This window comes from Tetrao urogallus (assembly GCF_951394365.1).
Source record: "Tetrao urogallus genome assembly, chromosome: 6".
In the NCBI taxonomy this organism is placed as follows: domain Eukaryota; kingdom Metazoa; phylum Chordata; class Aves; order Galliformes; family Phasianidae; genus Tetrao; species Tetrao urogallus.
In genome coordinates, this window is record NC_136819.1 from 10,602,021 (window position 1) to 10,618,332 (window position 16,312).

Sequence of the window (16,312 nt, forward strand, 5' to 3'; positions counted from 1 at the left end):
CCCAGCTACCTCCCAGCCAGCTGGTGTTATAACTGAGGCAGAGAAATAACCACCTCCTGCAACACACCATGAGCTGAGCATTAGCAGGCTCATTCTCATGCTCATGTCTGCTTCGCACCACGCAATGCCACAAAGTACAGCCTCGTGTGCAAATATCTATTTTCGCATTACAAAAAGCCACATCTATTATGAACCACATCAAGACACTGCAAGTAAACATTCAGCTGCAGTGCTGCATGCTCCGCCACCACAAGCAGTCAACAAGGTTTTTTATTTTTCTTTTAATTTTTTTTTTTTTTTTTTTTTTTTTTTAACAGTATGGCCATGTATGGTAGCAGCAAAGAAAGCACATGCATGGTGACAGCAGCCCCACACTGAGCAGCATCACCTCTGTGATGCAGCCAGCTGTAGCAAGCCAACGCATGCACTGAGTTCTGCATACAGGTCTCCCCTCACCACTCAGGGACTTGCTTCTCTTGGAGCCAGGAGCATGTGCTGGAGCCATGCAGACCTTAGATCACTGGGAAACAAGGCTTCGTGTTTTCTCCCCCAGCATTCAGATATACAGGATGTTAAAGCAGGTCCCAAAATAGTTCTTCACACACCACTACAGCAGCAGACAAACACCACTAAAAGGAAATAGCACTTTGTTCAGCCATTATTTCTCTGAAGGGCTGGATGCTGGGGCAAAACCCATTCTCCCCACTGAAGAGCCTTTCTCAGGAAACTACAGGTGCAGAATTTCATCTTTCAAAGTACAGCGCTTCAAACACGAGCCTAGCAAGAGATGCTGCGATAGTGCAGACCAAGACAGCTGTCCCCTTCTAGTACTACCATCTAAAGCTCATGGATGCAGTTCTGCTTCAGCAGTTAGCAAATTAATAATGCAAACAAGGCTTAAGATCAAAATGCATCCAATATAGTGGTGGACTCCCTGTAAACCAGCAGAACTTATGACCACCAAGAGAACTACAGATTCTACCATCCTCCTTTTTACATCCTTCCCCAGCGCACTGTTAAACCCTCACTAGCAACAGGATAAGAGGAAACAGCCTGAAGTTGTGCCAAGGAGGTTCAGGTTGGATATCGGAATCATTTAACGGCTTGGATTGGAAGAGACCATCATCAAGTTCCAACTCCCCTGCCTCAGGCAGGACCACAAACCTCCAGATCTTATGCTAGATCAGGCTGCCCAGGGCTGCATCCAACCTGATCTTGAACACCTCCAGGGACAGGACATCCACAGCCTCTCTAGGCAGCCTGTTCCAGCACCTCACCATTCTCTCAGTAAAGAGCTTCCCCCTGACATCCAATCAGGAATAATCTCATCTTAGAGAGAGTGGGGTAGCATTGGAGCAGGCTGCCCAGGGAAGTGGTGGAGTCATCATCCCTGCGCGTGTTTGATAAAAGGACTGATGTGGTACTTAGGGACACAGGTTTGTGGGCATGAGGAGGATGGGTTGGCAGTTGGACTAGGTGATCTTAGTGGTCTCTTTCAACCCTTAACAATTCTATGAACCTCAGGGGAAACATCAGCATGGCAGAGATGTGAAAATTTTCCAAGGAGGGCACTTCTAGTATTGCTTTCATAAAGGCTCTAAAGCCCACCCCCTACATAAAGGCCTTTTCTTTCTGCTGACTGCAAATTACTCTTCTGCATGCTTCATTTTAGTAATTGCCTCAGCCCAGACAGAACATGGGAAGGCACCACTAGTTTACCTAGGACAGACCTTAGATGAATTCTAGCATCATTAAGTACTTTTTCTATTCATCCCTCTGCAAAAATCAAAGCTTTGTGTACTTAGACACTCCTGAATCCTTTTTCCTAGTGGCTTTCCTTAATAAAAGGCAGGCAACAAATACTACAGAGTCACAGGCACATTTGCACCAAACTGCAAGGACAACTCTTTACCAGATATCCTTTGAATAGATTTTATTATTTTTCCTAGCACAACTTTGTATTTAAGCAGGCTAACTAGATTTCAAGTTCTACAGGAAAATAAGAGATGCACATCACCAAAAAAAGTTTAGCATTTAGCTTTCTCACACATTGTATTCATGTTGACAATTGCATTATCTGACATGTAAGATCGTGGGCTTTTGGATATTTAGGCTCATAAAAAGCATAGACGTTTAAAAATGAAGGATTCAAACACATATTCAGATACTTCAGTTTTACAGCACTACACGGTTAGTCAAAATTTGTTCTGGGGGGTTTCCAGCACGGTGGTTTCCCTTCTGTCCCCTCACACTCTCATTCTGACAAAAATTTACATAAGTTCTCAAATAAACTTGTTTTCTAAACTTACGAACTGCCCTCGGCCTGAGCAGAGCAGGCAGGGCACATGATTCACTCATTTGCATCGGAGGATACACACTGAGTTCTCTGTATCACATTCCTTTAGAGGCAGCAGTGAAGGAGAAAAGCTAAGTGGAAAACACAGGTGTGAGCACAGGTCACGAAAAGTTTTGGTAAACATATTAGCTAAGCCATGAAGACAATATTCACAACAAGAAAAGGAAGGCAGGACAAGTGCTTGTTAAAGATAAACTTGATCATGCTTGTCATATTTCTTTGCTTAAGACAAATCGCTTCTGCTACCTGCTGTTCTGAATTTTCTGTCTCTGATTTTATGTCTACTAACTCGTAATCAAACCTGAATAAAACAAAGTACCTTCTTCAGGATAGATTCTGTGAGCAGACACTGCCAAAAAGAAAACACAGTGATTTGTTCTTAACCAAGATATTTTTCCTTTAAGAAAATATTACTTAAACCTATACACCATAACTCAGTATCAGAGCAGACAGCAAGCTTGGGAAAAAAGATACTGGTATGAATCCAGCACAGAAAGATTTCTATAGAGGCTAGTAATGACTTACAAAGAAGATCCTTTTTGCTCATTATCTTAAGATGACAAACTTACACTGTTGTGTGCTGCAGTCAGCTCCATTACACTGGTTCAGCCTCCCAGCTCGGCAGGTCCCACTAGTTTTTCCAGGAGGGAAGCTCCTGCTTTTAAAGCATAACCTCTTTCGAGTTGCTTTTCAGCCCCCTTCAAAGCAATTCACACGTTCCCCACTCCACTTCTGCGTGCCACAGTCCAAGCAGCAGTTGGTGCTGCAGAAAGCACAGCAAGAGAATTTGCTACCCTAAGGTGTAAGACCACAATCCAGGACATTCTGTAGTAAAACCATTTGAAACAAAGCAAGTTCAGTCATCCATCTGGAGAATGTTCATATTCACAGAAACTAAGCTAAATTACTCCAGCTCCACTCCTACCATGTGCAGAAGGGAGGCACTCGTACTACACTGCTCAGATTTGCAGCCTGCTGCAGCCCCCCAATACTGTACCAGTTCAGCAGTGCTTGGAGAAGTACCTTTACTCTGCACCTTCTCAGAAAGGGCTCAGAACACCTCACTTTGAAGAAAAAGTTACCCATAAAAAGAAGAAAAAAAAAAGACTTCTCATTACAAAAATCATCTATACAAAAAACTCCAAACTCAAATAACACCACGCAATTCTCCTCCTGATCACACACTGCATGCACAAACAAACATATTGTTTATATAAATAAGTTGAAAGTGCCATTATTTCATCATCTTCTCAAGCAAACAAGAACTCACGCAAGCGCTCTGATTAAATGCATAGAGGCAGGAACACAGCAAAGGCCATCTTAAATGTGTGAGCGGTGTGCAGACCTTTAATTTCTTTGCTTACAGAGGGTTTTAGAATGCAGGAGGGCTGATCAGTTGTTTTTGTTGGTTCTCTTTGGTTTTTAGAAGAAAAAAGAAAAACCATACCCTACTGCTATTTCCGCTCCCATATTCTACCGAGTAGTGATCTTGTGGTAAAGGCATTCAGTGAAGAGAAAACAGCGTGGAATGCACAAGCAGCCAGCCCTCTGCACCCAAACCACAGGAAAGCACATTAGTTTCTCTCGTTTTTACAGATTAAAAACAGGTTCTTCAACTTCATCATACTTAGAATAATGGACTATTCAGTGCTATTCAGACTTTCAGTAACTACTGATGAAGTCTAAGGACAGCCAGACCATCAGTGTAACAAGAAAGGCTTCAGGTCACCTTATCTTCTTGTTGGTTAACTCTCCCTTAGCCAATTAGGATAGCACCTTATCTCTCAGCATAACATCACTGCACAGAGCTCTGCAGCCATCAGCTAATGGCAAAACCAACGTTAAGTTACTCGCACAGACAGAACAGATGCCATCAACTAAAGGCCTTCTTCCAGCATTAGAAAACTCTCTGATTTGAACCCTAAGCTCCTTTTCTGTGAACGTATAAAAAGAAACCTTCCACACAGAGCTCAGAAGCAATTAGATAGGCTGTGTCCATCACAAACTTGTTGAACAGAACCAAGACTGCACTACTACTATGCTGATACAATTCTAAGAGATGGAGTTACAACAGAGTCCTCTTTGGATGTGCTCTGGCCTTGACAGTCAGAGTGCATCAGGTTTAGGAAATAGCTGTCAGACCCCAAAGGCCGACGCAAGCGGTTGAAGCTGAAGCTGTTCATCTCCCACAGGCAGGCTGAGCTCATTCTCCCAGATCACCACCACTTTCCCTCGCATAGGAGATTCACTGCATGAGACGCAGAGCTTCTGGTTATTCTCCTATGAGTATTTGTAAATTGAAAACAAAAACAAGCAGAAAACCCAAGTGCAATTTTGTCTCAGGATACAAAAACCCTTAAACCATGAACAAAATCCCTGCCTTTGTACAAACTCAGCTGGATTTTAAGATCCTAAGTCACCACTACACTGAACTCACTCTGCACACAGTAGATTTGCAAATTCTGCTCCAAGCAGAATGATTTGATCTTCAGTTTCCTTTCCTGGAGAGGGTTCCTGGAGCACAAGTCTAAAAATTCACAGCGCCCCACGACACAAGGCAAAGCAGCTATGGAGGAGGGGAAGCCACTATTAAAAATGTGAGGAATGCAACCTACTTAGAGAAAGGCAGATAAAGTCAGGACAAAGGAGGCAACTGCTAAGGTTTAAAGCTCTTTCCCCATACAATCCCACCAACACAGATAGTGGGCAACATTCCCCCGGCAGGAGCAGACGACCACCACCTGTCCCTAAGAGATAGAGATAAGATGCATTTCCACTCTTCGGAGCTCCTCATTTTAGTGCTCTTACACTGCTTACACGCTAAGGATTACTTTGGCTTCATACAGGCTCACCTTCCAACTTGAGGGCCTGGGAATCATTCATTTCAGCACACAGCCTACAGACTACTCTGCCGGGCACGAGGATGCTCCCCCACACCCCGAATACCCAAGCTGAGAGCTCCCAGCGAGGCGAGAAGCCAGTTCACAAAGATGAGGGACATCAGGTGAAGGAAAAGCAGCGTATGGGAAATCTAAATGGCACAGCATATGTTTGTGATTTGGAAATCCCAATCAGGGTACGCAGTCTTGATAACTTGGTCAGGGCCCAGTGGGCAGGCAGCAGAACAACATGCAAAGTGCAAAGTTCCAGGGAACTCTGAAGACCAACAGCTAGAAACAATCCCAAGCAGCAACTGAAAATGCAGGGCAAGTATGAAAAACAGCCTGATAGTTTCTTTGTTGTGTAACATCTAAATACATCACCACTGCTTATTTTGCTAATGCAGACGTACTGGGGGAAGCTAGCAAAAAAACCTTACACGCATTTCTAACAGTATGTCCTCCTTCAGCATAGCACAGGCACAAGTCCATTATCAGCACTTTTTTTTTTGCATGATTACAAAGAACCTTCTTAGAAGGAAAGACAAACACTGAAATACTACGAGGAATGGAGAATGTAGAAACACCCTGCTGCATGCAGTTTGTGCCATCATAATCCCATTTGCTTCCCTTACACAGAGGGAGTCTAATGGCAGAAGATGTTTAACGGATCTCTTTTCCATCCAAAGACACCAGATTCTTCACACTGACTTATCACTGGCATCCTACCATTTTCATGGTCCACTTGCCACATAAACAGCAAAAACATTCAAGATTTGCTTGTAGGCTCACAGATTTCTATCATCATAAGTTAGGAATACTCTAGATGTTCTGTGGTATGATGTGAGGAAGTGTGTTTTGCCAGAAAAAAATGCTAAAGGAACTACAATTACTTTAAAGTTTCATCTTTTTCTAGCAAATACAACTAGAGACTCAACATGTTCAATAACTACAGTCACTCGGACCAGCACTAGATAATTTCCTCAGAAGTTTCAGGGAAGGCTTTTTGGCTTGATTTGAGGAAGCTGACAGGCATTTATAGTCCCAAACACGGATGCCTAAGGTTTATCTGCTGAGAAATAAAGCTCTGCATATACCTTCTGCATAAAGATCTTTTTCTCTTGAACTACAGCACTCAGATGCGTCAGAGTGAATACCAAGTTAATGATTAACGCACACTGGTGTCAGCAGCTAATGCTTTCTCTCTCCCATGCTGAAAGGGATCCTGCTGCATTCTACTCCCTTCCCACCCAGGTGGGAGAACCCTCCTGCATCCACCCCCACAGATGACAACCCCTGCCCTGATGGAGCCAACAAGATGCTGGGGGTCTGGCTATGCTCACACCGCTGCCAGCTAGAGCTGTGTGCAGGCAGCGTAACTGATCCCTGCCAGAAACATTCCCTGGTTATTTTTAACTCTGAGGGTTTCAGGAATTGCAGAGAACTTGAGGAGTTCCTTTTCTTCTCAAGTTTTGGCTGCTGCTCCCACCACCACCAAGGTAAGGCTCCGTGCCCCTGCCACCTTCCCTGCTCCACACACATCACCCAACACACTCCTGGGGCAGTTGTGCCACACGTCAGCACATTGTAAATTACACAGATTCTACCAACAACCTGCCCTCATCCGGGATCTCAGCCCGTAACCAGAGCTCACAGCACCGCCCCATGTAATGAGAGAAGCGTGGTACAACCCTCCCACCGCCACCCAGCTCAGCACAGCCCCACAGCTTTTCCTGCACCTGCGGCAGATCAGAAGCTGTGAGCTCACCTCACTGCCAGGCAGCGTTGCAGAGCACTCAGTTGGTCACTAGATAAACACACGAATGTGACCTTCCCTCACCCAGAGGTGAGAAGCCCTTGTGCTGCGCTCCACCCCAACCCTCCTGCAGGCAACCCACCTGTTCCAACAGTGCTTTCACCCTTATGGCAGCTCCACCTAGAAGGAGCCCTGCTCACCACAGAGCACACAGCAACTTTGGCAGTGACACTAGTATGTGCCCAGCTTAAAGCATACACACAGCACGTCATAAGACAAGGCAAAGAAAGAGCTGAAGTAAATATCCTTTCTGCCTGCTTCCTACTTGAAGTGATTAAGTTAGGAGAGAAAGTATATTACTTTCTCTTTATATTACCTGTTCCCCCCTGAGGGACTTAGAGGCTATTTCGGACGCAAGCAGCAACAGCACCAAAGCTGAGAGACGGAACAACAACGGCAAAGAACATGAGGAAAAAAAAAAAAAGTGAGAAAAAAATTCTTCAAGATGATAGGGCACGGATCACTTTGGAAAGAAAAACACAGCTCAAGGCCAGCGGGGAGGGCCCCACTCACTGCTCATACAGAAACAGCTCACCTAGAAGGCAGCTCCCCACACCTGCAGTAACAGCTTACCACTTCCGTCCATCACCATTTTAAAGCAAAGCTCCAGCAACTGCACATGGCAAACAGCACCTTATGGGTGTTTGTTATAACTAAGTTACCTGATCTGGATCCCATCCACTCTGCCTCTTCCATTAAAGGTTTGTCTAGGGTGAACACAGTCACATCCAGACATCTGGGGATGTGTTATACTCAAAGTATGAGGGGAAGTCAAGAGACAAGGAGCAATTACAAACAGGATTTCAGCTGGGGTTGGTTTTACATTCTTCTCGAAACAGAAGACATTCATAATACACGCTGCATTTACCTGGATATTACATTTCCATAGTAGTTATGGCCATAAGAGAGCGCAAGATTACCAAGCCAGCAGGATAAGCAGCGTGAGCGATGAGGACTGACTCAGTAGCATCACACAGGTCTAGACCAGAGAACAGACTAATTCAGGAAGATCTGTACAACTCCAGCTTCCTACCAGCTAGTCACTTACCAAAGCTGGTCGTTATCTTGCAGCACTTCAAGGGGCTGGTAATGTTATCGGTAAATGCCAACAAGTTACGTAAACGTAAGGTATCCTGAAGCAGAACACCTCCGCCCTTCACACACCCCAAAAGGGCCGTGCTTGCAGCAGCCACCCCCTGCAGCCTGCAGCACAGTCTGGAGCTCCAGCTGAGGCCGGGAGCCTCTCAGATAGCTGGGGCACAGGGCTCTGTGCCAGCGCTGCTATTCACCCTGCGAGCACAAAGGGCACCCAGCCTGGGATGCTCTGCCAGCACTCCTTGTGCAAGTGGCACTGGAAGCAACCAACAGCACAGCAGTACCAACTTACTGTGCAAGTGACTGCTGCACAACAGAGTGCTTTCTGACTGCGAAGAGTTGCAAGTTATCTCAAAGGAATTTCAGTTTGGGAAGGAAGCGTGCCCAGTTCTGAACACGGCTCACTTATTAACGAGCTGCTTTCATCGTGTCCCTTCTAAGTACATCAATGCATGGCATCCCTGCTGGCTAAGTTATGATGCATTGTACCACTGCAGAGCCCCAGTGTCTGCCTTGCAGACACCCCTGTGGTGAGGGACTGCACCACTTAGCCCCACCAAGGAGCAACACCGGGGTATCGCACCAAGTTCTCAGCAGCTCTCGGCGCGCTTTCAACCCATCTTTGCCAGGAAGTTAGGCCAGCAGTTAACTACTTCAGTTGCCAGGCTGCAGATCTACAACTGAGCAATACAAACCTTTTTCTGGTGGCAGCACTCTGGAAAGCGTGTAGCCAAGGCTTCAGGTTTCACAAGAGAAAAACAGGCCCTTATTTTTCCAGGTGACTGCATCACAAGAGTTTTGTTTGGATTAGGATTTTCATTTCCCACCTTCTGCAACACACACACACGCCACCTTTAACCTCAGTGGATGCCAACACAAAGACACTCATTCCCTGAATCATGTTTTGCCACCTTGCATCACACCACACTGCTCACTGTAATACGACCCTGCTGTTTACCACAATGTAAGCATACAGTTATAGCATAGCCTCATATGAATCCACAGCCTGGAATTTGTGACATTTTATTCCTTGATTTTTTTTTTTTTTTTTCATGGGCTCACTCGAGGAACACGTTCTGACTGACAGCAGCAGTTCATCAGAATACCCAGGAATGAGAGGGGCTTAAACCCTCAAGCACAGCACATACAAGTGGCACAGGACAGTCAGACAACGGAGTCTGTCCAACTCCCAGAGTGGACACCAGCTGCATTTCAGTTGTTGCTTTTCCATCTGCTTTACTGTGCTGTTTTAGAGCCTCACCTTAAAATTGAGAACAATGCCATTTTTTCACCCAACAACTCCATCAAATAAAAGATAATGCTCAGTCAACTCACCCCTAGTTGTATTTGTAGTACTGAGAACTAATGTTCTGGTGAAAACTATAGTTTGGATATGCTTTTCTTTCTCTTTTCCAAACAGCTGCTCACCACCCATCTGTAAGCCATACACGCTTGCTTTCAGAGCAATGCCTAGTATTAGCTATCTACCTCCAACTTGCTCTGCTTGCTTGTTGAATAAAGTGACCAGCTCAGCTCCAATCAGAATTGGTTACTGACAGCTGGAAGAGCAGTAGGAAGCTTACTATTGTTACTGCAAATTTTCACATGCAAATACAGCACGAGGTCAGTACACACACACACAAAACACAATCATTAGATCCCCACATACACTTTTACATTGCACAGATTGTCCCAGCAGCCTAAAACACATTCATGCATTACCACATTTAGCATGAAGCTGACTGACAAGCTGAGCTCAGCCACACTGAAGGAACTGCATCCAGTCAACATCACCTCAAGGTTTTCAAACCAATACATTCTCTGGCGATATTCACCCTTGGGAGACAGTGGATGCTGATCAGCATGCAAACACAACAAAACCTTCAGTATCACTAAAAAGAAGAAGAACATAACCAATTATTTTAAAAATTCTGACCAAAGGCAGCCATAGCTTTGCGGAACAGATACTTGGACACATAAAACATCAGTGGCATTCCTGCTGCGTGCTGCTGAAACTAGCGGCGCGGCAATCCAGCTAACCAAAAAAAGCATGAAGTAAATGGCAACTGCAGGCTAAGAAGTATGCAGAGGGTGATTAAGTACTTGCAAGGCTGCACTCCCTTTGAGCGAGGAAACCTGAATATTACAAAGGGCTGAGTTAGAAGGGAATGTGGGGTATTTTGTGACAGACCTCTGCATGACAGCTGGAGAGCAGCTATTGCGGCAACAGCTGTGCGCCCCGCACGGCTCGTGCTCCCAAATGCCTCGGCTGCCTGCAAAAAAAGGCTTCTGCCTCTTCTGGGATCTCAGTGTGATGGATTATTTGTTTATTGTTTAGCTAAGAGTAGGAATGCTTAGCTCCAGCACTTAGTTTTAAAAGGCCGTGGCATGAAGTTGAACTACCACTAACCGGGGCTTTCCTAAGGTTTATGGCTGTGGCAGGGGCCATCTACTCCACAATTACAACTTCTCCACTTCCTGTCCTAACAGCATGCAGACTGGACAGCAGAAAGTTCATATATCACATCCTGATTTAGAGGAAATGATTGTGAATTTCCAGGATGGAATCCTGTCCCACCAGCCCTAATACCCAGCTCTGTTTATCTCCCTGGAGGAAGGGCCAAGAGGAGCCTGACAGTCACCACACATTGACAGCCCTCATCTGCAAATGTGCACCCCACAACTTCTCCAAGCATAAGAGGAACTTCTGAACAGCTCACATGCAGTTGAAGAGCTTTGGCTGCAGGACCAAAACAGTGTTGTTTCATCCCAAATTTGAGCACAAAACACCACTGACGCTCTCAAGCCAGATGCTGCACCCAGGCCAGGAGGCTCCAGTGCCAATACGAGGCCCGGCCTCAGCATGCCACCACCACAGGCACTGAGCAAGGCAGGAGGGATGCACCGGGCAGGCAGATCCCAGGGCTGGTGACAGAGAGCTGCCCAACTGGTTCTGCCTGCAGCCTCAGTTCCTCTTTGCTTATTTCACCGCACAAGAGGGAACCATTTCCTATTTTCAGATATAGATCCCCCTTTAGTCCTCTAAAGGAAGCAATGTACACTAGGACACGTGCTTTCCCACCACGGCTGAGCACAACAGCCCTGTTTACCTGGAAGCAACCAGCAGCCCTGAAGCACTTCCATTTAAGTACAGGGAAACAAACCTAAGTGGGAAGTATTCACCAACAAGAAACGTTCCTCCTGAAGAGCTTCAGAACTGAGATGGTGACGACCACACTTTATCACGAGCAATAGCAAAGCAAAACAGAGCTGAAATCCCTCACTGACATCAAGTCCTGTCGTGTGGCCAAACCTAGCACCGAGCCATGCTGCAGTGAGGCAATGACGAGTCGGCCACTTAATCCTGAGAAATTCCAGCAATGAGGCATGTGACTCGCTTGTAATCAATTTTAAAACAATTTGGAGAAGTTTCTACACAGTCCTAAAAGGAAAACAACATGTTTAGCAATACAGTCACCACGCAGGAAGGACAGCAGTGGCTGCATGGCATCAGGCACACTTGACACCATCACAAGGATTAAGAGCTCAAGAAAATACCCTAGCCAAGAAACAACACATCAAGCTTCATTTCCTATTGTCCATAGCAATGCAGCAAGTACAGAAAACACACAACACCAGTCCCTAAGGCCCCTGAGGCTCCACACAGAGGGTCTTTATTTCCCAGTTACTTCTCAGGTTGTTCAGAGGCCAAGTCTTCTGCTAAAGATCACTTTGCAGTGGCAAGATTTCACATCAAGATAAAGCAGCTGAGAGGGCAAAACAACGCAGATAATGTAATACAAGCTGACAATAAGTTGTTTTGGAAAATTCACTCTGAACACATCAGCTCAGCCCCACAGTGCTGCTCCGACACCACTCTTTTAAAGCGAAACAGTTCTTTTTCAGCTAATAATTCGACGAGTTTCTCACACAGGAAGACGCCAGATTCCTCTTTCACAGATCTCCTCTGGAAAAGGGGCACCAACAGCAGCTCTTGAGACAAAAGTTTTTCTTCCATACACGTGCATCTTGAGCTTTGTTTTAAGAAAGTTTCAATGCGATTGCCCACAGAAACCAATACAGCACTCTGCAGAATCCTTCCCTCCTCCGACGCTTCTAGCCATGACTATCCAAAAGCCATGCTACAGCCAGAGACTCCACAAACTCATTCAGCAGCATTTTCCAAGACTTCAGCACCGGAGAACCGACCTCCAGCCACACACGCTGCTCTCACACCAGCCCGGATGCCCTCAGGAACACACAGGCAATGCCATCCAAAGCGACCACACCGCGTTGCGTTAGCAGCGCTGAGCCAGCTGCAGCAGGCCAATGAAGCGAGCAGCCCCCAGAGCAGCAGGCATGGACGCGCTCTGCCACACGCGGTACCTGCTGCCGCACAAAGCTGCGAAGACGGCAACCGGTCCCATCTCAGCGTTCCGTTTGCAACTGCTTCCCAGGAAGCCAAGCTCTTGAAGCGCCAGCTACCTGCGTGCCCAAGCTCAGCCTAAAGGCGCGCCGCAGCGGTACGGCAGAGGGGCAGACCGAGGGCCCTCCCTCGCGCGACAGGACGCACCTTTCCTCATATTTTTCCGTAAGCCGCACACCGGCACCGAGGCAGCCGCGCCGCCCGGCTCGCCCTGCCCTGCCCTGCCCTGCCCCGCCGCCGCCCGCAGGGACGCGCTTCGCACCCCGTCGCCGCCCCACCCGCTCGCCGCAGGCAGCGCCAGGCCGGAGGCTGCTGCCGCCCCTTCCCTCCCGCAGCGCCTTCCCGGGGGGCCCTCGAGGTCACGTCGCCGCCTCCCACCGGCAACGCGGGGCGCCTCCTGGCCTTCCTCCCTCCCGGCTCCGCGCGTCGGGCAGCGCCCAGGCCCCGGCGCCGCGGCCGGGCGGAGCGGAACCTCCCCGGCGCCGCGAGAGGGGCTACCCCGGCGCCGCGCCTCACCTGGATGAACTGGATGGTGAGCGCCGACTTGCCCACGCCGCCGCCGCCCACCACCACCAGCCGGTACTTCTCCTGCCCCGGGCCGTCCCTGCAGCCCGCGGCCATGGGGGAGCCGGGGGGAGCCGAGCGCGGCAGCGCCGCCAGGTCCGGCGCCTCCCTGCCCGCCGCCGCCGCCGCCGCCGCCGCCTTCCCTCCCTGCCGTCCGCCGCCCGCTCGGCCCCGAGCCCCGCCGCTCACAGAGCGCGCCGCTGGCACAGCGCGGGTAACGGAGCGCCCGGCAGCGCCGAGCCGAGAGGAGCAGCGCCGAGCGGAGCGAAGGGAGCGCCGCCCGCCCCCGCAGCCAGGGCGCCGCGGCTACAAATGGCCGCCGGGGGGCGGGGCCGCATCATCAGCCATGCTAATGAGCGTGAATATACACATGAGGGGGGCGTGGCCTCGGCCGCCGGCGTGTTCCTCCCGGTCCCGTAGGGCCGCGCTCTCCCCTCTGCGGCGCGGCTCAGGGCCGCGTTCCCCCCTCGCCGCGTTAGGGCTGGCGGCTGCGCGCCCCGCCGTTCCCCGCTCCTCGGAGCCGCGTGTCTGGGAGCTGCCATCACCTCCCCGTCACCACCACGGTGTCACGGCCGCCTCCGAGCGCTTCGGCACAGCGGAACAGCTCCGCTCTCCTCCTTCCTAAGCTTGGTTTGTTTGGGGTCTGTTTGTCCGCTTTTAATAGAAATGCAGCGAGGAGCTGTCGGCGCTGCGACCGTACGGCCCCGCTCAGGGCATCCCCGAGTTCCGGGAGCTCAGCAGCCTCTCTATGAGAACAATTGCTATAGGGTATTGGGTTCCCTTGGTCTGAAGATACAGAGAAGCAAACGTTTTATTCTTCCCTTATCTTTTAAGCTTTCGGTTTCAACATACATTGTTTCAAAAAGCTGTTGGAGCCGCTGAGGCCATCCAGTCTGCGAATTGCACTTCAGGTTTTCCGAGTGGGCAGATACACTGAAGGCTTAAGACAAATAACACCGGCATCCATTGCTTTAAGAAAGACTCCACTGTGAAAACCTGTTACTGTTAAATTCTTTGTGTCGGTCATTACCCGGTTTGACACACAAAGCAGTAGATGACGGAAGAGATGGGCAGCGGCTGTTGAGCAGTTTGTGCTACTGATAGCTGTATCCAAACAGTGCTCGGGAGAGACCCAGCAACTCTTGCAGCGAGACCTGGGGTTGGGAAAACATAGAATTACAGCATGGCTTGTGTTGGAAGGAACTGTCAACCAACCCAGTTCCAACTCCCGGCCATAAGAAGGGCTGCCCCCAACCAGCTTATGTTGCCCAGGGCCCCATCCAGCCTAGCACAGTGTACCTCCAAGGATGGGGCACCCACAGCTTTCTGGGCAGCTGTGCCAGTGCCTCACTGCCCTCCCTGTGATAGAGAGGGGTAACTTAAAACATCAAGATGTGAGATGGTGAAAAAGTGGCCAAAGTTTTTTGGTGCAGCAATTCAGAAGTACAACTTCTAGAGCTGTTACAAGAGGCTGCACCGTTTCAGATCCAGCCTCAATATACATGCTTGAAGACAGACAAAATCAAGAGCAGCATCCAGATGGCAAGCTTAAAAGAGAGAGCACCCCAGCACCTTATGTAATGATGGAAAAAAAGGTTTCAGGAAGTGCCTGGGGGGAAGATCCAGAACTTTGTTTTGCACTGGCAGCCTGGGAAAGATGTCAGCATGGAGGGTTAGAAGACATCTATGCAGTAAGTAACATATTGAAGCTACAAGCACTCTGTGAGAACACGATTGCTTAATTAGAAAGGAGCCTGATCACAGGCTTATCACAGCAACAAGTTACAAAAATCTCAGGGTCATGAGTCAGCATAGTAGATTTCTGCAGGAACAGTAAGTTTTTCCATGAATGTGGCATTATGCACGTTCCCAAAGGCAGCACTTGTGTACTGACCTTGCACAAATGCACAGAGCATCACTGTATAGATGCTGTGACCTACAGGAACCCACATGTTGCAGTTCCCACCAAGAACCCCACAATGAGTGCCCAAGCGGAGGAGATGGGCTTCTCACAGTTGTGAAACAAGAAGCTGGAGGAGAAAAACATAACAAATAGCTTTTCCTCAGGATGAGAATGGAAGACCTAATCCAGAATGAAATGCACAATCATTTTTCCAGAGTATTAAAAAAACTTGTTATGATTATGATGACTTTAGAGATTGAGGTGTACCATACTCAATAGCAATTAAAAATCCATGAAATGACAAGGAAAAAAAAAATCAACATCTTTCCATCAAACACACCTCTAAATAAGTCATCTCAATACCTTCATCCTGTTGGGAAGGAGCTTGCACCTTTTCTGGTCTCTTCCCAGATAAGCTGAGCAATTGCATTTGTAGCCATTGGTGTGCAGGCAGTGGGAAACACGCTTTGGGCTGATGGCAGAGACTGCCTCTGCAATGTGGGCGACTTCACTTGAGAATGGACCACTTCCTCCTGGATCCCCTCTGGTATCATGGCACCAATGCCCAGTGTCCTGGGACATCTCAGGGGCAACAAAACACAAACCACAAGCCACATCTGGATTTTCTTGACCAGAAAATGAGCTATCAGTGCACATAAGTACATCGTGTATCACCATACAACTGGACCCTCTTCCCTGCACATGAGACAAAATTAGCTTTTTTTCATTGCCACCAAAGGGCAAAACTTCGCTGGTTTCCTTTTCCTTTGTACAAGATACATGAAACTTCTCACATCCCCCCGAATGCTCGTAAGCTCATTGGATTCCTTCTATTTATGATATCTTCACAGGACAATGAGAGGCAGGATAACAAAAAGGTGTAGGAAATGCCTGGATATTCAAAACAGCATCTGATTCTTAAGCTTGGGAGCAGCCAAATTTTCACATGCCTTTTGGTCACACTACCCGTGGTTCTCCCACGTGCTACAAGGACAGAAGAGTTTCAGCTGGAAAGGACCGACCAACATCACCAAGTCCATAAAGATCCATGAGAATTATGGATCAATCACCTTCATCTCATTTTCTGGAAAAAGTCCTAAAATAACTAATTCTATTACTTGTAAATACCTGGAAGAAAAGAAGGAGGTAATTGACAACCGAGGTGTTTTTCTCCAAGGAGAAACTGTGCCAAACCAAAATATTTTTCTCCTGTGACTCAGTAGTGGGCCTTCGAGTAGGAGGAGACAGTAACCATTCTATATCTTGGTTTTAG

The 16,312-nt window shown here is 48.0% G+C and overlaps 1 protein-coding gene across 1 annotated transcript in view; it reads right to left on the minus strand.

Annotated features, from left to right (window-relative positions):
- Nucleotides 1-13,193, minus strand: part of RRAS2 (RAS related 2) — a gene marked incomplete at both ends in the record, with an annotated part of 34,323 nt that extends 21,130 nt beyond the window's left edge. The window contains one exon of the mRNA XM_079537730.1: nucleotides 13,089-13,193. Coding sequence (XP_079393856.1) covers nucleotides 13,089-13,193 — 105 coding nt within the window. The remainder of the gene's footprint in view (nucleotides 1-13,088) is intronic.
- Between the last annotated feature and the right edge of the window lie 3,119 nt (nucleotides 13,194-16,312).